Source organism: Pholcus phalangioides, unplaced genomic scaffold (assembly GCF_987345545.1).
Source record: "Pholcus phalangioides strain wild (caught in Gottingen) unplaced genomic scaffold, Ppha-v1.0 ptg000013l_1, whole genome shotgun sequence".
Classification (NCBI taxonomy): domain Eukaryota; kingdom Metazoa; phylum Arthropoda; class Arachnida; order Araneae; family Pholcidae; genus Pholcus; species Pholcus phalangioides.
In genome coordinates this window covers 18,398,991-18,425,652 of record NW_028301606.1, presented here as the reverse complement: position 1 = coordinate 18,425,652, position 26,662 = coordinate 18,398,991, and the positions used below count along the sequence as shown (strand labels likewise).

Genomic DNA, 26,662 nt, shown 5'->3' with positions numbered 1-26,662 from the left:
TTAAACGAGTGTTTAATAACATTGTTTTCTATGGAAGGTGAAAGAGCCTGAAGAAAAATCACGACTTAACCGGAGTGACGACTTAACGAGGTTTTACTGTATATTATCATTACGGAAAAACTACACCCATCTGTTTCAGAAATATAGAATTCTCTTCGGGATGTAGACTCTCTGTGGCAATCCCCTCTAACAAAATAGAAATATAAAATATATCTTACTTGTATAGTTGCACGGAGGACAAGTCGGGCAAGAACAATCCGTTTGCTCTGTAAGAAAGAAAATGCAGAATTATATTGAGAGCACGTGTGTCTACGAAATTCATCTACATTAAATTGTCTATGGCATTTCACTGACACCCTCGTGGACAAGCGTCAACCGTTCTCTGAACATTTCTCAGCTACGGCTGGAAAATCGTACATGTTGGATATCATTGTAAGAAAGGTTCACACGAAAAGGTTGATGACCTTCGAGAAGACTGTTTGTCATTCAAAAAAGCCTTTCCTACAAGAAAATTAAGCGAACTTAAATTCGCATATTGATTATGAAATTGGAGCACAACTGTTGATTTACCGATTCCGAATTCGGAAGTTGGATGGCAGAACATACATGAGACATCCAAATTTAAGTTAGGTCACTGAACTTTTCCACATGGAGATATTATAGATATCAGAAAACTGTTACTACTATACCGTACATGCACTTAATACACATTCCTCTGCGGTAGTTCTATCGAATCAGTACATGTTGGAACGTGTTGTGTAGGTGTATGTATATGCATCTGTAGTCTATTTCTCTCTATCTTTTCTCTATCTCTCTTCTGAGCGGCCATGGGTTCACGAAATGCATTCCGGAGATTTTTACGATGAGAAATTACCTTTATTACAACTTCAATCAGGGTTTGAGGTTTAGGACAGGACACGCGGGATAAACTGTCCAAAAATGACTGAAACTGTCTAAAACCTCCAAGTTTTAAAATGTTATGTGGGAACCTTTGGATTTTTTTTTTAATACTAACATATTACAAAAAATACTAGCAGGATATAAAACTAACTGAATCAAAAATATTTCAAAAAGGTGTCATTTGGTTTTTTTCTAAGTTAATTGTTTCACCAAATTGATGGTTTTAAGTTGTAAATTAATATCACTCACATAAATGTTTAAATAAACACTGTTTCAATTTTTGAGTTTGTTGTAAATGTTATTTCTACTTCACATCTTATTTCTCATGTATGATTATGAAGCAGGTTCTGTATTTAGGACAGTGCTTGTCCAAAACCCTGCCGAATCTCTCCAAACACTTTTCTTTAAAAAATACATTATATTGAAGGTACCAAATATGCGTAATCACAGTAACAATCATTGCACACATTATTGTGAAACTCAACATAAATATTATTTTTTATTAGATAGCAATATAATGATGTGAGTATATATCAATGGTGTAGTGTTTATTTTATGCAAATTGTTCTATTTTTAATTTTCAAACTTTTTCTTTAAATTTTAAATTGATCTTTCTATTTTACATTCTCAATTTTCAAAAACTAATTACAAAGGAAAATATTTTTTCTGAATAAAATGAGGCCATATCTGAAGAAAATGTCTATATGATGATGAAAGACTACAAGACCCAAAGTTTTTGTTAAATTGAAATTGCAGCTCTTACGAGGCTAGAACTAATATTTCACCGAATAAATTCAAGCCATAATTATACAATTCTATCACATGGACAGCAATACGAAAAACACTGGAAGAAGGCTTATCAAAAGAATGTCTTTAACACATTGTTTTTTTATTTTCATGTCCTCCAAGTTATGCATCAATGAAAGAATATTTTCAAATTTTTTTATCTTACAAATCATCTTGGCACAGATAGGGCAGCTAAATTAGTTATGTGTTATCGAATGTTAAAAAGCGCAGCTGCGTTTGATTATTCATGCTCGATTATTACGTAAGTTGATATCATTCTGTAGATAGATAGAACCGCTCACAGCCCCGGACTGATGCATATATCATTCTGTAGTCATATCTATTTCTTTTTTCTAATTTTCATGTGACAAATTTTTATCCCATTCTTGTATCTTTTGTTTTCATAAATCTATTATCTAACCTCAAGACAGTTCAGTTTTCAATTGTTTGATAACCTGATATCAATCATACAACCCTTTACATATACTGTTTTGAATTTCAAAATTTTATTATATTTAATGTAATTAATAATATAATAAAATTTATGTATTATAAAGTTTATTATTTGATTGTAGAAGTTACATCCTCATCAAATTGCAGTTTTTCACTTGTAGTTATAAATAGGAGGTTTTGTACAGTTTAGGACAGTAAGGTAAAAACCACGGAAAATGCCGTGGTTTTTACCGTACTGTACGAAACCTTGCCAACCCTGACTTCAATACATTCAAATCTTAATACTCAACTTCATAATGCGTAATCCCAATGCATATTCCTTCTCTGTTACTTCTCGATATCACTACCTTATCCCCGAATACATAGTATTTATAACGTAGCTTGGCACACGTCAGAGTTTCCCACGGTTACATCGATTCTTCTAGATCAGTGGTTTCCAAACGTTTTCAGTTCGCATACCCCCAGCTGGCTCGGTTCCTTTTTGCGTACCCACGACCCTTAATCCTCCAGGCTTCCCCCAATCTGTTTCACCCAGTACAGATTCCAAAAACTTCTTCAGAAAAAGTATGTTGAATTAAAAATGGTATTTTTTTTTCATTATGTAGTTTCATGTTGTTGTTGTTTTTTTTTATTTTGACGGGTAAGCAAACAAATTAACACAAAGACTGGAAATAAAAGCTATTGTGATGTTTGGGACTATATTGAATTACAAAGTTTTATTTTTAAAAAATCAGGCTCAAAAGAGGATAAATCAATCTCAAATCCAGAGCTGCTTTCAATTTGCTTCCACGTTTATTTTTATATAAGTGTACGAAAAAACACCCGTTTTTTTTTCAACAAGCTCCGTGCTCACATACCGCAACAAAAACATTATGGCTTTTCTAGAAAGTTCACTGTATTCGTCACCGCGACGATCCCAAAAACTGACTAGGTTCACCATTCCGCCATTGAAGAGGTTCTTCTGAGTGGTATCTGATGCGAGCTCTAGCAGTTTATATTTTTCTGGAATCGACAATGAGCTGGTTCTAAATAACCTTCTTTGAAAGAATTAGATATCCACTGATCATCCATTTCCGACTCTAAAAAATATTTTTCAAACGAGGATTTTAATCTATCCATGTGCTCAATTATCTTATCACCAACTGTTAAATTTATCTCGCTTGTGACAAGAAATCGTCAAATGTTTCGAACACTTCAGGCTGTCCTTTTTGAATGCACTTAGCCCAAAAATCAAATTCGTTTTTCATGGATTCGATTTCATCGACAATTTGGAAAAAATAGTGAAACAGTGAAATTTTTTTTGAAGTAAAATATTGAGTTTATTTTAATCTGGTGGAAAATATCACTTAAGTATGCAAGGCTTTGTAGAGATTCAAAATCAATAATCTTGGATCTAAGATTTTTTAAAAGATGCTGTTTCAAAAAAGTTTTACCTCGTGTCGAAATTAGAACAGCCGAGTCAGGACTTTGCCCTAGGACAACCACCTAACTTCGGTGTGCAAAAGCAAAGTGTTATGAAGGTTGTCCATGTCTTCACACAAACATTTAAAGAACCTGAATGTGGTAGGATTCGCCTTGACGAAGTTAACACATTTAACTGCTTCATCAAGAACGTATCGCAAATCTGGAGGAAAAGGTTTCGATCTAAGGCTCTGTCTGTGAATAGAGCAGTGCCTCTATTTCATTTTGAGGGCGACTTCTGCCACCCGTGCACGAAGGCCTGAGTAGCAACCTTCTAGGGATTTCCTTCCATGGAGAGCCCAACACATTTTTACCATTGGATTCCTTTCTCAACGAAATAATTATCTATTGCTTCAAATACGTCTTTACTAGTCGTCAATGGGTCACAAATAAGGAGATTTACTTGGAATTCTAAGTCTTTCAAGTACTTAGCAATTACAAGTAGCACATAATATTGCGCAACGTCGACTTAGATAGAAAAATATTCACAACCTTTGACGTAGCTTACGACTGTGTTCTCCGCATCGGCTGATATGCCCTGTATTCTTCGGGACACCGTGTTATTTGACAAAGGTATTAAACTCATTTTATGAGCACTTTCCTCTTCAAGCGTGCATCTGACAGTATCTTTGATGCACGGTGAAATTACATAGAGGGGTTTAGGGCAGTTTTCTTTGCCTATACATAAAAATCCGTAATTAATGTAGCTGTCCAATTATTTTCTTCTCTTGTTTATTATTCCCTCTGAAGAAGAAACTGCAGTTTGTTTACTCACCTACCCTGATACTAGTTTGTAATTATAGTACCTCCAAGAACCAGCACCTACCCTGGTACTGGTTCTCGTTGTTTCGTATTGTTGGTCCAATCAGAGTCAGATAATGTGCACGGTACTTCATTTGATGTTTCAGTCACTGATCCATAGCGTAAATCACGTGAATAGTAGATAGTTGGTAGAAAAAGTGACGTAGGAATAACACGCACCGCCTCAACACAAACGCCCGCAACAAAAGTTGACCACAGCATTAATTCTATGTTTCTATGCACAGGCCGGCATGCGTCAACAATCATATTTAAAACACGAAGGAACAGTAAGCCGCGTGGAAGGACATAGCGCCAATCCTTATCGGAGGTTTGGCATAGTCTGAGGAGAAGGTAAGGCCGATTCTTCCAGTGGACGCAAACCCCTCTTCCATCAAAGATTTTATTGATAGAGAGATCAATATTACAACTGACAATATTAGTAAAAATCACCTCTACCTACTTTTTTATATAAAATTATTTTAAATATTTTTTAATTGTTCTGTTTTTTTAGCTGGATGGCCGTCATTACCATTTTCTTTTCGCGTACCCCTAATGGCAACTCACACACGGTTGGGAACCGCTGTTCTAAATCATACATTCTCAGTTCATCAACAACACCTGTCACACTACCAAATACACTGTAAATCATCAAATTTACTTGATTACACCTTGTTCGCCTAAATTGAAAATCAGAACATTCGTCTCCCCCTTTTCACGATTGCAGCAAGATATTTCCTTGACTCCCTTTCATCAACGTCAGCCTGTCCTTCATATCATTTGTTCTGGCATCAATGACCTCCACCCACATCGTTGAATCGTCCATTTCTGGATTCATGGTCATCAGCTCTATCTTTTCTCCACAGGTCAAAAAAAAAATACTGAAAACATTTTTCCATATTTGTTTTCATAAGAAATCGCGTGTGTAACTGTTGTGTGGTCGATACGTAATCCACGCTTTACATGTTAGGGTCAGCATATACACCATTTTTACAAGGTACATGACGGTTAAGAAGTAGTTATCGGTTGTTATGCAGAGATGATGATTGGTGGATAGAAAAACTCATCACCTACACATAGCAACCAGTGTCATGCATATCTTGTACTAAAAAGTGGAGAAAATATCTTTCTGTAGGTATGCGCAAAATCGCTGAAAACTAAAAAAAAAAAAAAAAATCAAACATGAAAGCTTCCACAAATATTGCTATTGCATTTCCAAAAATCTGTGTAGCTCTACTATTTTTTTTTCAAAAACTTAATTTTTTTCCTTCTATTTGAGCAAAATATGATTTGCAATACGTATATATAATGATTTTTTTCTTCTTCTCATAGCATCAATCGTAACTACTAATAGTAACATAAAGCACTCACCAGTTGGGCATTTACTGCAATCGGGACGTAACGATTGAACTGCAGGTAAAAAAGAAAAAAAAAACCTTTTCAGTCAAGTAAGAATATAAGGTAGTGGAAAAAAATTAAAGGGCAGCGAACAATACTCATAATTATCTTGAAAATCTGCGGATGTGAATACGTGAAATTTTTGAGAAATAATTATAAGCTGAACATTTCCTATTTTAAGTAATTTTGACGAGTATTGCACTGCTTCAACAGAAATAAAAAACACAAAAAAATATACCGGAATATTTAAATTTTGGTGCAAAATTATAGAATTGAGTGCTTTTTTATGAATAAATTTTCATTTTTCCTCATATTGTCGGAACAGCCAAAACCGTTTTGATCAGCCCTGCACTGTGAAACAGAGGTTCTCTTTGAAAGTGTGAAAATGCAAAAAATTGAGCATGTTCACGCACACATTCAAAAACACATTTAATGTGTTTTTTTATTCATCGGAAATAAAAAAACACAGTAATTCTCAAAACACAGCCTATAGATGGCGCAGACATGAGGGACTTCGTTGGAAATATGCAAATGAGACGGTTATAGGAATTGCGCTCCTAATACACTACCAGTTCACAGTTGTTAACCGTGTATGTGGATTCACTGCACTCTGCCGTTGCTGGATTTGTGATTCGCCTGCAATGTGTTATCCCCTGTGGTGGTGGACATGCAGAACGCATACTGCTGTGATAAACGATTGGGAAAGACATTTTGTTCGTTATTTGCGTGTCTTTTCCTTGACTTGTGTACGTCAGAGTAACTTATCGCCTTTTTTTATTTCTTTTTTTCTGTCAAAAATATTCCTGTGAACTAGCGATTCCCTGCAAACAGTTTTTTATTTCGGCTATTTTTACGGTTTTTATGAATTTTTAAAGTTTCTACGGACTTTTTGCCCACCCTGTATTATCTTGCTCAGAGTGTGTGTGCTTGTTTAAGTGTTCTTGCTCAAACTTTCATTTACGTTAAATTGTATTCGCAGACATACATAATGGCATTAATTAATAAGGGGAACGCTTCATAAAAGAAAAGCATATACACTGCTCAAAACAAATAGGGGAGCAAGCAAAAAAGTGAAGAAAACCGTGCGAGACAGCCACGTATTGGCATACAATGGATAGTACACGCGTATCAATGCGCAATACAGAAAAAAGATGTAAAAAAATTTGGAATTAAGCTTTAATTCTTCGAAAATATGGAAAAAACATGAAAAGATGATTTAGGGCAACAATTTGGTTACATGTAAACGATAAAAAAAGTACTGTTTAGACATGATGCATGAGTTTTAATAGGGCGTGTGGTCTCCTCGAACAGCTAAGACTGCTGCACACCTGTTTGCCATGGATGCGATGAGGTTATCGATCAGACTTTGGGGAATACTGTTCCACTCCTCAAGAAGTGCAATCTGCAAGTCTCGGACAGTAACATGCGGCCTTGGTCGCGCAGCAATGCGTCGTCCGAGCATGTCCCAAACATGCTCGATTGGATTCAGGTCAGGAGAGCACGCTGGCCATTGCATACGCTGTATTGTTTCAGCTTCAAGCATGTTCTCCACCAGACGAGCTCTATGCGGTCGGGCATTATCATCCTGGAAAACAAAGGAATCTCCAATGGCTCCAGCGTAAGGGATGACATGAGGTCGCAGTATCTCGTCCGCATACCTTCGGGCCGTCAAAGTGCCATTCCGAATGATATGCAGGTCCGTACGTCCGCCTATGCTGATTCCACCCCATACCATCCAACCAGCTCGTCTGTATTGTGACCTTTCACGAACGAATGCGGGGTTATTTCGTGTGCCCCTGTCCCTCCATACCAGAAAACGTCGGGTGTCACACTCCAGACTGAATCGGGACTCGTCTGTAAACAGCACTTGGCTCCAATCATGTTGCTCCCAATCTCGATGTTCAGCAGCCCATCTTCTTCGGGCCGCACGGTGGCGTGGGGTCAACGGAATGCAGACCATTGGCCTACGTGCATAGAGCCCTCCCTCATGAAGCCGATTACGTACTGTTTGGTTGGACGGACACCCTTCGTCCTGTTGCCAAGAGCAACCGTCTTTGCAGCTGCGTAGCATTCTCTGTTCTGTTTCGAAGGGGTGTTAACCGTACATACCGGTCATCAGTTGATGTAGTGGCGCGTGGCCGACCTTGCCCTGGTCGACGTCTAACATTTCCTGTTTCTTGGAATCGGTTGCACAGCCTTGCAACAACACTTCTGGCGACTCCAACAGCGTCCGCGACACTACGTTGTGTTTGCCCGGATTCCAGTCTGCCTATAACACGCCATGCCATGGATTCCGGTAAATCACGTTGTTGAGACATCCTCAAGTCACCTTGTCTCAAAAAAAAAAATACTGCGCAATCAAATTTCACAGTTACGGCAGTAAAACAGACGTTTCTGCAACATCCCAATTTCTGCCCTTATCTCCTTTTTCTAGTTTTTGACGTCATGAACTTTGATTTGCATATGAAGTTTTCTTCTTCCGTTTCCTGCTAGGCTTTAAATTATGGATGATTCATTTTATGTTACTTATCGGTATACATCTTTGCGTAATTTTGTTAAAACCATGTGCTCCCCTAATTGTTTTGAGCAGTGTATATAAGAAATTGTGTGCGTACAAAGAAACAAAAACAAACAAAATACCACAGTTTCTTCCGTATAATCAGTGGATTATCTGCTAAAAAAGTAGTTAAGCATTAAAATATGCGGATTATCTACCGCTGCGAACAATCTGCAGAAAATGATGATCTCAGCATGATGGATATTCTGATGAGTCTGAATTTGAATGCTTTTGATTGAACTGTAAATTATGTTTTGTGTGGAAATACTGCTATTGTTTCATAAAAAAATTTCATTAATTAGCGTATCAATGGATTGATTATTGAATCATAAGGTAAGTTTTTACCATTATTCATGAATCCTGCGGACAATACGCCACCGTGGATTATACGTATTTTTTTTCTATTTTAAATTTTGCATGCGGGTTATGCGCCACCACGGATTATACGCAGGGAAATACGGTACCTTTGATGCGCATCTCGGCAATACAGAAAATGTCCTTTCAAACTGGAAAAACAAATAACTATCCACCCATCGGATACCTGCATCAACACCAAGTATATATCGGGAATAACCAGAACAAAGAAATATAGGAGGCCAAAGAACTCATACATACACAGATAGCTTGAAAACTATCTCCGTAACAGCATCAGCATATGTAATAGCGAAATATCATAAGATGATTGAGTGCTGGAGTAGTAAGCTAGAAAACGACAATAATATCTTTCAAGCTGAATTACTAGCCTTATATATGGCAACAATGAAAGCTCAAGAATTCCAACAAGCAACTATAATCTATAGCGATAGCCTTTCAAGTATATATGCAATACAGAACCCGATGACCATCCATGCTATGGATATTCGGCAGGTCCTCCACAAGAACCCACATATTCGTATATCTTGGATCAAAGCGCACGTGGGTGAGTGGGGGAACGACGAAGCAGACGCAATAGCCAAAGCAGCGACAATTAATGGCACACAATTAATTAAAATATTATTACCATCATGTATAGCGAACCAAAAGGCAAGAAAAGAAATGGTTAATCTATGGTGAACCCGATGGAATGATGCCAAAACTGGAAGAAGTGTCCACAAAACAGTACGTAAAGTTTCATACAACGCAAAAAATTGGAGCAGAGAACTTGTATTTTTTACAACCAATCACGGACCTTTTCCAAATTACCTTCACCGCTTCAAAAAACGAGGAACAGATCATTGCCTTTGTGGTGAAATAGGCACTCCCATCCATTACTTGACAACATGTAAATTAACTGCACATCTCTAAAGCACATGGCTGTGCCCGCTGCCAAAAATGTCACACTCTGGATCAGAGAGATTTTTAAAAACAAAATTAGAATAAATAAAGTCATGAAAATAATTAGATTGATAGAAGACAATGAAGACAAAGTGATCCCACAGACGCCATATCAGCCATAGCACAAATACAAACTGTACCACCTCGCCGTTCACAAAGAAAAAAGAAACTGATCAACTATAAAGGCTGACTGATGGGGCACAAGAACAGTATAATGCCGTGGAAATCGAACGATTTAAATTGAGGATGAAATCGATTATGAATTTTATCTGATTTATTATTGATTTCAATATGCGATTTAGGATTTTATATTCGAATTAAGATTTAATATGGGATATAGGATTATATTCTTGATTTCCGATTGTATACGTGGATTGTGATCTCGCTGCTGATTTTATACTTAGATTACGATTTTATACTAATTATTATTACATGATTGTAATGTATATTTTTGTATATTTTGTAATGTATGCTTTTTCATGAATAAATTGTCAGAGGTATATATCCAGTCCGTGAGGACAATGAGCCGATATTGCCATATGGCGATGTAGCCTGGGTATCTTTCGGTTTGACATTCAGTCAGAGCGAGAGCGAGGCACACAATTGCTTCTTTCGCGATTTTTCAGTTCATCGTTACTGCTCATGAATATTCGATAAAGATGATTATTGATGATAGTTGTCCATGGATATGGATGCATTGAAAACGAGCGGCGAGTCGATCACCAAGTGAATATTATTCGAGACGGAAACTTCATGCGCATGCATAAACATATCGGTGAGAAATTTTATAGAAAAAATGGTTTTCGACGGAGAAGCCCCTCTCAGAGGGGATGTCCTCTAGGTTCTCTCTTCACTGAGCTACATCAACAAGTCTGTCAGTTAGCAGAGGATAAAAATCACGACGACGCTATGTTTGGTGATTTTGGCTGTCTTTCCCTTTCACCAAATTGGGCTACGTGCGCCCCAAAATGCGTGAAGGTCACTAAAAACTGGTACGATCCAGATAAAACGATGATTACATTAGCAGCGGTTCTCAACCTTTTTTGACTCTCGGAGCCCTTTTCAGTATGTAATTTCTATGGCGGAGCCCTTTTTTGTGCATAATTTTTATGGCAGAACCTTCTAGGCCTCCCTTATTTACTTATCTATCCAATTTATCGATTCATTTTATTTTCCTCGAGTCGCCGCGGAGCCCCTGGGAGGTGCACACGCAGCCCTTGGGGCTCCGCGGAGCACCGGTTGAGAATCGCTGCATTAGAGTTTTGGGGAAGTCAGGCATTGGTTTGTTCTGCTGTTGGCATGGTTGAGGAGCGCCGCCACTGTGTCTGGCTTGCAAACTCTTGCAAGGTGTTGAATTTTTTCCAAATAAAGGTCTGTGCTAAAAATAGCTTAGGCCTTTGTTGGCTGAAACAAACACGGGGGGTGGGTTATGTTTATGTCGTATGGTATTACACTTGTTCACAAGCCCACGAGAAAATACTAGATATTTTCGTTATATCATTGTACGTGGGAGTACGTGGCTGTTCATTTTCAGTAAGGTAGGCATTGTCGTATTTCAAAATATATTCGAAAATGACACTGTCATGCCTGGGGGTCTTAAACAGGAAAGAACTGATCGGGAAAAAATAGACTCCGGGGGAGGGAATTCTTGTTGAGGGGCCCCGGAGGAACAGAAAAAGAACAACACACGGCCGAACACATACTGGAGATGTGAGCGGAGAGGTACGAGAGTGCGGCCAAAACAAATGTACTGTTTTGTTCTGCGCCTCACATACTCGGGCAGCGAGACAAGGAGGAGAAAGAGGCAGCTCCGAGAGGTACGCGACTCTTTCAAGCCGGTTTGTTTTCATCGCGAGGTAAAATCAGACGCTATTCGGGGATTGGTCAGTTTTCTCCCCTTTTTTCTTCTCCTCCCTCTCTTAGAAAAAAAAAAAATTCTGAGGGGGGAGCATCATCATCATCATCACTCCCATTTGGTTTGGAGGGAGCATTTCGAATTTTTTTTTCCCACTTTTGGCGCTCCCTCTTCTTTTCAATTCCCATTGTGATTAACCTAACCCAGTGGTTCTCAACCTTTTCGGAACCGCAGCCCAGTGAATCAAATTTCACATATTTTGCGTGATACGAAGCTTTCAAAATACGAAGTTTTCATTCACAGTGGGCAATTAAATTTATTTGTGCTGACATCAACGCAACACTTATTAATTAACACTTCTTAAATAATTTAGTGCAAAATATATTTTGCGATCAAATTTTGCATTTAATCTTAGCTAGAAAGACGGTAATGATATAAAAAAATGGTGTACATTGTAACTCGCCGTAAAAAAAAAATCAGCTGAAAAGCCGGAAATTGTTCCATTTTGGGCGAAACGCTCGTTTCAGTATATTCACGATAGAGGCTTATGTTAAATTGTGTAACTTAATAAATTTCAAAACCTTGAGCACTTAATTTTTCTACTCTAAAATTTGCAAACTTTTCTTCTGATACTACCGGGAGTTGTATCAGAAGGTGCGCAAATTACATCCTTTCAATTTTCCCTCAATAGATTCTAATAAGAAACGTACTGCAATGGGACATAGGCACCAGAACCGGGTTGGGGGGGGGAGGGGCAAGGCTATTTCAGACACCCCCCCCCCCCATAAATTATTTTGTTAGGAACTGAGAACCCCCTTCTCCAATTAATGAATAGATAACGCGGGGCACTGCATCCTCCTACATACGGGCTCGTCACGAGACGACTGGCAACTTTCAGCCCTCTCAATGTTTTTTTCATGCTCACGCCTTTGCCCTGGGCTGCAAAATGTACAGGGCGGTAACTGATAAACCGCTATAAAATCATTATGCGGTCTTGAGACTGAAATATAATATCTCCCTACAAACCAGAGTTGTCAAATTTGCTCCCCGGGTAGATACCTATTTTCTTCCCCGGGCTGGGTTTTTTTAGCCTAAAACACCCAGGTTTTTTTGGGGAAAATGGGTTTTTTTAGGGAATATTATTTGTTTTCGAAGAAAATGTGTTACTTTCAGGTTAAAATTTTAGTTTGAGCTTAGTTTATGTATTCCAAAAATTGCTGCATAGTGCAGTGTTTAGAATATGTATATTTTGAAATATTTTTTAATGATTTTTTAGGAACAAAAATGTGATAATAAATAATTTCTTGGAATCACAAACAGCATTTAGGTATAAGATCCACATATTAAAATATTTTACAGGAAATCGCAAACAGAAAATTGTAACCATGGACCTTAGTTTAAAAAATATACCTGATATATGTGATAAGCATACCTACAGAAATTTATTTATAATACACAATAATTTTTCACACACACACACAAATCCTTTTATAAATAAATTGAAGCATCTGTGAAGAAGTAAACCAATGTATGTAAACTGAATTTTCATTCAAAAAATATTTACATGTTTTTGCAATACTTTTTTATAAGTTTTATACAGGTACATCAGACTTGATAACAGAAATATCAAGAGACAAAAATAACATTATCTAATAATGAAAAGAAAATAACTGTGGGATTCTTGAATTGAACATTGGCAACGAACATCATCAATTGAAACAGAATAAAAAGTATAGTTTTTCTTATGTGAAAATAACACCTAAGCAGAAAATAAGCCTTAGCTTGAATTTTCAAGATGCTGATAATACAAACCCGACCCAGAAAATTTGCCTGTTAAACTCGTCAGCCAGATGAAGGCATTCTGTAGGTCTGTTGCTATACATGACAGGTTTCTTGTATAAAGTGATATTAATATATAATAATGCTATTGACATTTATGTTTAATGATAATTCAAGTTATTCCGTAGTTTTAAGTTCCCAAAAATGGTTAATTTGGACAAGTGGAAAACACCTCCAGAGTATGGAATCCTCAGAATGACTTATCTCCTCCTCTTAGCCAGATCATTTTTTAATTATCACTGCTCCTTTAAAAATATTTCAGAATTTAATTTAATGAAGTAGGGATATTCTTTAACAGTGAGGAATTTAAGAAAAAGAGAAGCATGAGATTTTTTAGCTCCTGAAAGTTTGGGTTCGATTATAAAAAAAAAACTGTGGTTCGGGTTACATAGCTGAAAGATTGCATTTTTGACATATCAGGACACTTTTGGTTGCATTTTCTGCGGGGTCTGAAAAATTTGGAGAAAAAAAAAATTCAGGCACCATTCTGATTTCTCAGAATTTTCATTATCTCCAAATTCATTTATTTTTACCACAAACAATTTTCTTGCTGCAGTTTTGCATACAACTCAAGGTTCAGATATAATTACACAGAAGGGTGTGTTTGTGTGTGAACAATTATTCCCTTACTTATAATCATGGTCAATTTTATTGATCAAATACATAGTTTAACATTCACCAAAAATGTATATTTAGACATAATATAAGATGTAGGCTTACACGTAAAGGATGTGCATTAGGGTGGATCGAAAAAAAATATTTTATTTGCAAATCGCTATAGTGCGGAAAAGTAGCTTCTTTTAATAAAAAGAAAAATGACGTAAATAAATTTAAAATCGATTGACATTTTCCGGTCATGCATCGTACTTGAAGTTTATAAAAATTGACAAAATTGAACATTTTTCTTAAATTTTTTTAATATTACTTAAAATTTGATGATCAATGTGCAAAAGTTTCTTATGCTTATTTTATGGTTCAATAAAGTAAAATAAATTAAAAGATCATTGATGTCTCAATGTTTATCGGTCGCACAATGTGTTCGAAAAACTGGAATTGACAAAATTTTTGCAAGTTTCATTGTGCAGCTCTTTGCATGCTTTGTCAGAACAAAATGACCCAGAATTTACAATGAAGAGGTGGCTGCACATCGAGTTCCACCGACACTCTATCCAATCAAATATCCAAAGTAGGAGAGTGTATGCAATTCACATTATAGTTACCAAAATTGTGTGACTAGGATTTACTGGTTTACAGTTTCTTCTATTGTTTCTTTTCCAAGTGTTCACATTTAAAGTCTAACTTTTGCACAATGAAACTTGCAAATATTTGGTCAATTCCAGTTTTTGGAACACATTGCGCGACCGATAAACATTGAAATATCAATGATGTTTTAATTTATTTTACTTTATTGAACCATAAAATAAACATAACAAACTTTTGCATGCCGATCGTTTTAAGTAATATTAAAAATATTAAGAAAAATGTTCAATTTTGTCAATTTTCATAATCTTCAAGTAGTATGCGCGACCGGAAGATATCAACTGATCTTAAAATTTTTTGTTGTTTTTCTTCTTATTAAAAGAGGCAACTTTTCCGCACTATAGCAATTTGAAAATGAAACTTCATTTTTTTTCAACCCACCCTGTTGTACATACATGTTTAGGTTACATATTTTGAAGTTGTGGAAAAAGAAAATTAAATTTTCCTTCCATTTTGCCCAAAAATCTCGCCTGGGCTGTAACTGAACAATTATTCTCTTATTTTATTATTCCCAATTTTATTAATCAAATACATAGTTTAACATGCACTAAAAATATATACACTGCTGGCCACCCAAATTGCAACACCAAGAAAGACAAGAGATATCGCAACAATATTTATTTTGTAGATAACATGTTGACCAAGCATCAAATGATTAAATTTATAGACTTCTGTGAAGTGTGGTTCCTGCCAAAATCAGTAGCCAGAGTAGCCGCCATTGTTGGAGATCACCGCTGCCACACGCCTCGACATTGATTCAAAGAGACTTTGGATGTGTTCTTGTGGTACAGCAGACCAAGCAGCTTCCACGCGTTGCCAAAGTTGATCTGGTGTGGCAGCTGGGGATGTAATCTGGGTCAATCGTTGAGCAACCATCGACCACATGTTTTCTATCGGCGAAAGATCCGGAGAGCGAGCTGGCCAGGGAAGCAATTCAATCTGGCGATTGACGAAGAACCTTTGGACAATGCGTGCCACGTGTGGTCGCGCATTATCCTGTTGAAATATGGCTGTGGGCAAGCCCTGAAGGTAAGGAAGGACAACTGGCTCCAACACCTCGGAGATGTAGCGCTGGCTTTTTAAAGTACCGGCAATGCGTACTAGAGGAGTGCGAGAGTGATACCCGGTGCAGGACCAGTGTGGCGGTGCATAACGTAGCTGTTCAGCATCCTCTCTCCACGGTGTCTCCAGACTCGAATCCGACCATCGTGGTGTTGCAAACAGAAGCGTGACTCGTCAGTAAAGACAATTTCATTCCATTGTGCCGTCCACATCCTTCTTTCATCGCACCATTGGCGGCGGAGACGTCTGTGGTTCTGCGTCAAGGGTAGACGAAGCAATGGACGTCTTGCGGACAGACCACTCTGCTGTAAACGGCGTCGAATGGTACGCGCAGACACTGGATGATGCGGTACAGACTGAATGTGCTGTGCTATGGTTCGTGATGTGGCTGAGCGATCCGTCACTGCCATACGCACAATACGCCTGTCATCACGTGAAGTGGTGCACTGAGGTGGATGCGATCGAACACGTCGGTCCGTCGTACCCTCCTGCATCCAACGATCACATATCCGCATTACAGTTGTTTGGTTTCGTCCAACACGACTACCGATTTCCCTGAAAGATAATCCACAATCTCGGTAGGCCACTATCCTTCCTCTGTCGAACTCGGATACTTGATCAAAAGATGATCGCTGTTTTCTACGAGGCATAATTGATCGTTTTTTTGAAAAAACCACAAGAAAAACACAATTGCCGTCAAATTTTCCAATTTTCCAATCGTCGAAATCTCCAAGCCTTAAATAGCGCTTTGAAGTGGCGCCACAGGCGCGCGTGATGTGCGTCTGCGCCGAAATTCTAATCATTTGCATATCTCACCTCCGCTAATGCATGTTGTAAATTTCATATTATTTGCATGCTTCCTTCAGGGTGTTGCATTTACGGTGGCCAGCAGTGTATTTAGGCATAATGTGTGTGTAAGATGTACACATGTTTAAATTAGATATTTTGTGGTTGTGGAAAAAGAAAATTCAATTTTCCCCATTTTGCCCAAAAAACTCGGGTTTTTTAGAAAAACCCGCCCGGGCTAGTTTTTTTTCTTTTTTTTAAAACCCGGGTTTTTTACAATCCTGCTACAAACACATCGAAATCAACGCAGTACCTACAACAGCAGTTGCCTATAACTGCTCTTCGTATGGGTGGCGCGGGTGGAAAATGTTTGAGAAACTCCTGGGTTTTAAGGAAACGGATAAACACCGTGACGATTGCCCATCGCTTGCTACCATTATCGAAATATGGTTTCTGTTTTTTTTTTTTTTTTGCTTGTATTTTATTGTTCTGTATGTCTGTTATTTCTGTGAATTTGAATGCCGTCTGTTACGAGAGAGACACCAGATTTTTTTTCCTGATTACATATGAACATCTCACACACAATATATCTCTGTATTTCTTACAAAATCTAAACCAGTTTATTTCATCATCCGCGCTTTAATTGAAATTTGTTATGCACAGAACCTGCCGGATATAGCCAGCGCCATCTTAACATGGGCCCACTCGAGCATGGCCCGGGGACCTCAAGAAAAAAAAAGGGGCCTCACAAAAAAGAGATCTGGTTGAGATTTTCGAGAATTTGTCTGGTAGGGCCTCAAAAAAATCATTCGGGCCCATGATGCTCTTAAGACGGCCCTGCATATAGGAGGAATCTATAATTCTGGGATGTCATAAATAATGGATCCACTCTGATAATTTGTGATTAACAACCACGTATACATTTATGGCTAATAACAATCGTTTTCAGCCATTCACCTTGTTGGGCAATTTGTGTGTTGGGGCGTATGTATTTGTATCATTTGTGTTGTGTGTATGATAAACTATTCTAAAATTATTAAATACAGGTGAGTATTAAGAATAATGAGCATTTCATTGTCTTCTCTTACAAATGTCATATGATCGGAATCCAGTAAAGGTTCTTATGTTGTTTATTAGAGGGAGAAGCTGAAGGAATATACTGTTGTAGGAAAACTTTTGATTTGATTCTTGTTTTTCCAGCGCAACAATAAACATGTTTTTTACACTGATATTACCGACACTCTACTTTTTTTGAAAGAGCAACTACTATTTCTCTACTAATAATGAAAGAAAAACCAACTCTTCTTACCCTTTTGTGAAGTCTTTTTGCCGCACTAAAGAATTTTTTACCATAGGGAACCCATCGGGGCCCTTTGTGAAATTTAACACTTCATTAACACATCTGTATCTCGACGGTACCGTCCGGCGCTCAGGTGCCACAGAATGTAACACGTCTGCTGCGCTGCTATAACGCCTTCGTTGCAGCATTTCATTGCACAAACATTGCGTGTTCACCGTTTTCTTTAATGGGAATTTTTTCCAACCATGGAAGCATCTCTTTGGAACCAAAATTTTACAATTTGGAATAGATTCCAATTTACCAAGAAGTTTGACCATACTTTCAGGAAAGTCTAATTTTGAAATTTTTATTGTGAATTTATCAAAATTTGTTACGTTCATTTAAAAAATGATTACAAAAAAAAGGTGGCTCCGCAACAAAGGGCTCGGTACTAGAGGAAGACGAGAAGGTGCAACTGCCCCGGGCAGGAACATTTTGGGGTGGGAGTTTTAGCTGGGAACAAAGAACACCTTTCTAAAATTATCGAATTTTAAAGTCGGGGGGGGGGGCAAAAATACTATTCCCGACCATGCCGCAGCACTCCATTCCAGGGCAGGGGCATACGCATAATTGACCTTTGGAAGAGGCCAAAAATTTTTCTTCCCGAGCAGTTTGAGTAATCAACATTCAAAAAGCATTTAAATTAACAGAAATAGATTCAAATAGTATATGAAAGGTATTTTCTTTCACCGATACATTGAAATTGTTCCTAATTCTTGGTTAGCTTAGGGAGCAATGCATGAACCCCCTACGCCCTTCTCTTGCGTACGCCTCTGCCCTAGCATGCCGTGCATAGGGATGAGTACTATATACAGTTTTTTTTCCTCCAAGAATTTGAAATGGAAATAAATGTTCCAAAAATTAATTTGCAATAACATAATTTTTCACAGATTTATAGATAGATACATATTCAGAGGCAACAACAGGCAAAATACCCAACGATGGGGCTGAAACAGGATGCCCGTAAAAAAGTATGGATGTTAATACATCTGCTATGCAGTAACCTCATATGGAGAGCGGTGACCACGTGAAAGAAAAAAAAATATATAAAATAATGTACAGTGCCCACAAAAATAATTATGGTTGCGTCATCGAGGTGTATGGATAACTTCTCGCTTCATCTCATTAACGGTGATATTTTCTTTAGAAAGTATCAAAATTAGCTTCTGCGAATTATAGGCATGTATTTTTATTCAGAGTCCATATCTTGATTGAAGTATAATTACTTCAATCTTTACACATACTACGCAATAATATCCGAAACAACGGCTTGATACATGAAGTCATTAAAAACATATATCAGGAATTTTACTGTTTTGAGGATTAACGCGTTTATTTTATTGGAATCCTCCAATATTACCAAACTGATTGATTTGGCATGAACAGGCTGGTAGGGTTACTAGTTTGCGAGATGTCACGTTTCCCGCTCAAAGGCTTTTCTTCTTTACCTTTCAAAACGCCTGCGGTCATTTTCGCTCTCTTCTGCATCGTCAGTTCAGTATGTGTGGGGACATCGACATGAGCATCGATGTATTTTCTCTTTTGAAATCGCTCGCTTTGTTCCGCTCCCCAGTATGTGTTCGGCCATAGGGGGATGCATCTCTGGTGACGAAGGCCGGGGTTTTTTTTTTTTTTTTTATGCATTATGTGTGTGTGCTGGAGAGAGAGAGAGAGAGAGAGAATGTGGTTTTCTTGTACTCTCAGTTGGTAATTAAATATATTGTTTGTTTTCACAAATATGAGTGGAGTTACTTTTGTTCGAGGAGATGCTGGTAGTTGATGGAGAAAGGGAGTTCTCATAGTGTTGCAGTCGCAGTGGATTCGAACCAATTTAGAATAAACTTTCCGTGAGAACGCTGTATCTTCGTAGCGAATTTCCGGTGTCATGGCTTCCATTCCATGTCAAGACGCGCTAGGCTTGATGGTTGTTTGATGCGCGACGAGTGTGGTTTCGTCAACAGGATGGTCAGCGATCGTCGCTGGTGATGGCATCAGGGATTCAACATCGGGAAATAACTAGGGATAGTCAGCGATTGTCGATGGTGACATCCGACCAGTGTGCTTGTATCAACGGGATGATGGAGGATCAGCAATCGTCGGTGAGGTGATTAGTGATTAAACGTCCGTCAACGAGGCAATATATCTCTCTACGTCGAATCTCGAGGAAAACAACAAGGTCTGTAATCAATATCTAACAAAGGTCATTCATACACAGGGTGAGTGAATCCCTGTATTTGTGTTCTTTGAGCCATTTGTAGTGTATTCATGAGTAATAGAAGTTTTACGTATGCGTATATATTATATACAGGTAAAATTTTTTTTGTATGAATTATGTATGCATAGTTATTATTATTGCATAATTATAAGAAGATAAAAAGGGGAAAAAAATCATGGCTTGTTTCGGTAAGGCAAGGAAGGAAGATTTACTTGTTTTGGCGGAAGGGATAGGAGTGGAGGTACCACCAAATACAAAGGTGTATGATATTTAAAGAAATTATATTGAGGTCTGACAAATTTGACGAAGAGGCGGTGAGAGAGTTAGCGAAGGCGATAGTCGATGAAAGGCTAGGAAAGGAAAAACGGGAGTATGAGTTGCAAAAGCAGGAAAGTGAGGAAAAATCGAAAAGAGAAGAACGGGAGTTTGAGTTGAAAAGGCAAGAAAATGAGATGAGATTAAGACAACTGGAAAATCAGAATGGTGCTCAAAGGGGAGAAGAAAATTTGGTTTCAGCGTCTGGTAACAGTGTGAATAGGGCTGGCAATAACTTTATGGATTTGTTTAAGGTTATCAAGGGAGTCCTACCGGAGCCACCAGAGCGATCTGAGGAATGGTCATTTTTCTTTCACCAGGTAGAGACCGTGTTCAAATTGTATGAAGTCCCGGAATCTTATCAGGGTAAGATTATGTTGTACACTCTAAAGGGAAGGATAAAGGGATTGAGCACTATGTTGACTGGTGATGAGTTGGATGACTATACAAAAATTAAAGGCTGTGTGCTCAAGGAACACCAAATCACTCCCCTATAACATAAAAAGAACCTGGAAAAATGTGAAAAAAGGGTCAATGAGTCGTATACTCAGTATATGAATAGATTGGAACACGCATGAGAATTGTATTTGGAATCTAGACAAGTGGATACTTTGGAAATGTTGAGGGACCTGTTGGTAGTAGATAGAGTTAAGGATAATCTGCCTAGGGATGTCAAGTCTCATATCTATTTGAAAGAAACCGAAACTTGGTTGTCGAGGGAAGAGTTAGCTAGAGAGCTGGACAATTTTGTATTAGCAGGCATAACCCCACATTCGAACTATATAAAGGGTAGACTAGGAAGTTCTGATGCTAGGTCTGGGAAGATTGGTGATTTTCAAGGTTTATTCATTAAAACGGTACAGGGTAGGGTTGTTAAGTGTTTCAAATGCAATCAGGAATGTCATATTCGGAAGTTTTGCCCAAGAATAAACACTATCGCAAAATCTGTAGTCAAGAGCAATGAAGAGAGGGACAAAGCATGCGCTCTAGTGGAAAGTACCATGGAACTGATGGACGAGGTAGTAGACAGAGGAACGGATGAGGGTTTACCAAAGATTGAGTTGGCAATCGGTCCGGTAAAGTTTCAGGGCATTGTGGATAGTGGTGCCGAAATCTCAGTGTTACGACAATGCTTGGTTCCCAAGGAGTATCTCGAATCAGCTGGTAAGGTTATGTTGAGACCTGCTTTTGGACTACAAATAGAATCTAAATTAGTAACATTGCCCTGAAGTTTATGGACGGAGGAGGGGGAAATAATACCCTTTGTGAATGTTCACGTAGCAGTGGCTGAAAATCTGAACGAAATGGCATTGATAACACCAGAGGTGTATAGATTGTTAAAGGATCAAAAAATAAAGTACCTTGGAGAAGAGACTGATTTCTTCAGACCAAGTAGTGGTCATGGGGTAATTGAAGAAATTAGAGAACTGGAGGAGCGGGAAGGGGGTGAGGTCACGGCGGAATCAGCGGATGTTACGAGGAAAGGTGGTGATGCCGGGCTGGTAGTTCCTGTGTGTCCAGTGGCAAGTGAAAGTGTTGAGGTACACCGGGAGAGAGAAGGAGGTAATAATAACCCATTATCTCAGACTCAGAAGTTTAGGCGAGAACAAGCAGAATACGAAACCTTGAAGAGAGCGTTTGAGGAAGCCAGGCGGGGGAAGAATGGATATTATTTGCAAACTGATATATTGTATCATACAGGGTCCGTAGCTGGCCAGGGATATAGTCAGTTGGTGATTCCGCAATCCCGGAGAAAGGAAATTCTCAAATTGGCTCACGAGACTTCGGGGGGTCATCTGGGTTATAGGAAGACCAGAGACCGGATTGCCTTGTCGTTTTGATGGGATGGTTTGATAGCTGATGTTAAAAAAGTGTGTGAGTCATGTCATGATTGTCAGATGCGTCGGAGAGTGAAGATTAAAGATAGAGCATCCATCGAAGCTGTAGGAAGGCCAGAGTTACCATTTCAGGTGGTCAACGCGGATGTGTTAGGGCCCATCGAGCCTCAGTCATCAAGAGGGCATAGTTATGTGTTGTGCATAATGGACCAACACAGTAGGTGGCCGGAAGCTATACCACTTAAATCTTTAACTGCTAAGGCTACTTACGACGCTTTTATCCAAATTTTCATGCGAACGGGAATATCGAGAATTATAGCGATGGATAATGCTACAAATTTTTCTGCGAGTCTCACACAGGAATTTTTGAGTAGACTGGGGTGCTGCCCTAAGTTCTCTACTCCGGGTTATCCACAGTCGAATGGGCTGGTTGAGCGTTTCGTTGGAACGATGAAAAACATGCTGCATCACGCAATTCGTAGTCATGGTAGAGCATGGGATAAGCAATTACCGTTCTTACCGTGGGCTTACCGAGAAGTTCCCAATTCAACGACTGGAGTACCCCCATTTTTGCTTGTGCATGGTCATATGCCCATAGGTCCTTTGGCCATACTAAGGTCTAGTTGGGAAGATGATGAGGTTTTGCCACAGGGTATTGGAGGTTCTGTGTCACAGTATTTGCGATCCCTTCGGGAAAATATAGCGGCAGCAGAACAATTTGTGTCTACAACTGTTAATAAACAACAAGAAAAGTATGTAAATCATTATAGTTTGCGATCTAAGGATGAAAGATTCGAAGTTGGTGATGAGGTGGTAGTCCTTATCCCAGATTTAACAAACAAGCTTTGTTCAAAATGGAGTGGTCCAGGAGAGATCGTAGACATCAGGGGTCCCCATTCATATTTTGTTAGGTTGCCCGACGGAAGCGTACGGAATTTACACCAGAACAAATTACGCAAATGCATACAGCCGATACGGGCGGTGGGTTTAATCTATGAGGAAGACGATGAGTTTGGCGAAATTCGGCATGTCCCCGTGGAGCATCGGAAAGTAGACGGTTTGTTAGAAAAATCTAACGGAATGGAAAAATTAAGCCATTTGGATGAAAAACAAGTCAGGGATCTGAAAAAAATTATCGGGAAGTTTCAAACCGTGTTTGAAGGGGAAATAAAACGTGCCAAAGTAGGGTCTCACTTAATCCAGCTGAAACCGGGAATAACAAGGAAACAGCCCTACATCTACAGAGTTCCAGAAGCACTGAAACCTCAAGTTGAACGCCAGATTGGGGAGTTGATGGATAGGGGTCTAATTGAACCATCTAGAGCTGAGATAGTGTACCCTATTGTGTGTGTGGCCAAGAAAGATGGTACTATAAGACTTTGTTGTGACTATCGGGCACTTAACGCAGCTAGTAAGGTGGTCCCATTTCCAATGCAGAGTTCCGAAGAATTGAAGTACAAAGCAGGAGCGGCAAGTTACTTGACTACTCTAGATATTTTGAAAGGATATTGGGAAATTCCTTTTGATAAGGGTTGTAGAGAGTTGACAAGTTTCGTATCACCAAGTGGCCAATACCAGTGGAAGGTGATGCCATTTGGTTTATCGGGGGCGGCGGCAACGTTCCAAAGGACGATATGAACCAGGCTTTGAGAATACATAGTGGGTACGCAGAGAGTTTCATAGATGATATCGTTCTTTATTCAGGTAATTGGGAAGAGCATACGAGTCACTTAGAAACAGTGCTGAACACTTTAAAATCTTTGAACTTCTCGGCCAATCTGGAGAAATGTACATTTGGGAGATCGGAAGTGAAGTATCTGGGACACGAGATTGGTTCAGGGAAACATGGTCCTGATCCGGCGAAGTTAAAAACTATAAAAATGTTGAATTCTTGTTGGGGGCCCCGGAGGAACAGAAAAAGAAGAGACGTAGGGGGATGCATCTCTGGTGACGAAGGCCGGAGGGTTTTTCTTTTTTATGTATTATGTGTGTGTGCTCGAGAGAGAGAGAAATGGAGTTTTCTTGTACTCTGAGTTGGTAATTAAATATATTGTTTGTTTTCACAAATATGAGTGGAGTTACTTTTGTTCGAGGAGATGCTGGTAGTTGATGGAGAAAGGGAGTTCTCATAGACACCAAATGATTTTTGAAAGGGAAAAGCTAATCTTCGATAGTAATGGATGAATGGCGCTTAAAAATAATTTGTATAAAAAGGTGCTTGAATAAAACCTGTATATGTATGTCCTCTCACGAAATAAATCGCTAATCTTTTGTCCGTTATCATGTGCCTGTGCATTATTTGAGTTCTCCACACAGTCCCAACAACTAAAATTTTAAAGAAATATAATTCAGATGTGAAACTATTAAGTTAGTGCTAGAATGAGTATGTTGAATGGATTGAGGCGGATCAGTTTGAAAGAGCAATGAGTACATATCTATGTTTACCAAAGCACATCATCAAGATTTTCAGGTGAAGTGAAATCGAAGATCAAATAATGAAATATTGCGGCACTTCATTGCTAGGCGAGAGTTCATGAAGGTGTAGAAGGTAATGCTGCTCCCCCAAGTAAAAATAACAACAAACGTTTATAAATAAAACCCACCAAAACTTTATATGCATCAATGATATCCACTTGCATACAAATAATATACATGAATAATATTCACTATATAATATTGAAAAATAATATGTATAAATGATGTGCACCTAAATAATATGCATCTAAATGATATAAATTGGCAGAATATTATGCATGTATAACATAATGTTCAAAAACAAAATGCACCTAAACAATATGCATAAATGACATGCACCTTTATAATAGCACTGATGAATACGGGATAGAAATACAACTGTTTTCCTTAAAAGAACACTCATGATTATGCATATACAAAGATTCCTTACATCAATTACATAAATGGCTACCCCAATCGACGAAAAGGTAACAACATTCCCGCTTCCGAAGATTACTGTGACACCCATCAAATTTTGACTCAAAAAATTAAGAAATAAACCGTAAAAATATTTATATATATATAAAATTGATAGATATACCCTTTGTGTTATGGGGGGGGGGGTTATGACTGATTTTTGTATTTATTTATACATTTTTTTAACAACATGACATCCATCAACACATACCCAAAATCATTAATATTGTGAAATTAAAAATAAAGCTGCACGGGGTCTGTATATAAAAGTATGTACTTTAGCAATTTCTTGCACTATGTGCTCATTCATTCACTTGTTAAATACAAATTCCAAAAAAACAAAAAAAAAAACAAATTGATTTTAACTAGTGAACTCCATATACTTAGCGATATGGAGAGAGGGGAAAAAAGAACTTACGATCTACTGAATCTTGAAAGCACTGTACACAGGCATGAAACCTTGCGTCGACTAGAAAACAAAACAGAACAGTTTGAGGAAATTAAATAACAAAACACTGACAATAGCAGCAAATAACATAAAAATATTTAGTATTTAGTGATATCATGGAGCTCGTCAGCAAATAAACACGCTACCGGTTTTCAATAATCTAGGCCAGCGGTTCTCAACCTTCTTTGACTCACGGGAGCCCTTTTTATTAAAAAAAATTCTATGGCGGAGCCCCGTAGACCCAATTTTTAATTATCCATCGAAGTTACTGATTTATTTTTACTATTTAAAAATATTTATAATTATTTTTTTTTAACTTTTCTGGTTTTTTTTTTATATTCCTCTAGCGCTTTACTTTCCTCGCGGAGCCCCTGTAAAGTGCACAAGGAGCGCCAAGGGCTCCGCGGAGCACCGGTTGAGAACCGCTGACCTACGCTAATTGTAATTACCAGAATATCGTAAGCAAACATTGGTGAATGCACCCTGTATATGTGCCACACTTCGGCTAATTCCTATAGTATCTCCGATCACGAGAAAAATGAATGCAGATTTTAATATTTGAAAGTAATGAAATATGAAGATTCCATTGCTTTTTATATACACCACCTTGATAATTTTATGCTCAGGCTTTTCGCAACGAATTCGGACGACGCGTGGTGGTGCGTCATGCAAAAAAAACGTGGTCAAAAGTCCTTCATCGTCTTGAAATAAAGGTATATTGCATATTCTTGAAAAATTTTTGAAATAAGAAATATCATGCTTTTTTTTAACAGCAGACTGCAGATTATGCAATTGAAGGGATTTTAATTAAGTGAAATGCTTAAAAAATTATGTTTTTCTTTGGCTATTGGGAGAATTGCTAAAAAAAATTATCATTTGCTCATGATATCCCATCATCACATATATAATATTTGAATTGAAGTAACATGAGAATACTGCTGAGACATGATATTAAAAGACCTTTAATGACGTAAAAATGTTGCATACGGAAAATTAATTCATAATTCAAAAAGATTTCGCATTTGAAAAATAAGTAAAAACAGATTAGTAAAAAGCAAGTTAAAATATGCATGAAACCTACTTTAAACACAGAAATTTGCAATAAAA

General features: G+C 38.1%; 1 protein-coding gene across 1 annotated transcript in view; it reads right to left on the bottom strand.

Annotated features, from left to right (window-relative positions):
• LOC149078698 (uncharacterized) overlaps nucleotides 1-26,662 on the bottom strand; it is an 80,644-nt gene that overhangs the window by 49,716 nt on the left and 4,266 nt on the right. Inside the window, exons 3-5 of the mRNA XM_089241394.1 lie at nucleotides 25,526-25,576; nucleotides 5,770-5,808; nucleotides 219-266 (exon numbers count right to left, since the gene is read on the bottom strand). Coding sequence (XP_089097520.1) covers nucleotides 219-266; nucleotides 5,770-5,808; nucleotides 25,526-25,576 — 138 coding nt within the window. The remainder of the gene's footprint in view (nucleotides 1-218; nucleotides 267-5,769; nucleotides 5,809-25,525; nucleotides 25,577-26,662) is intronic.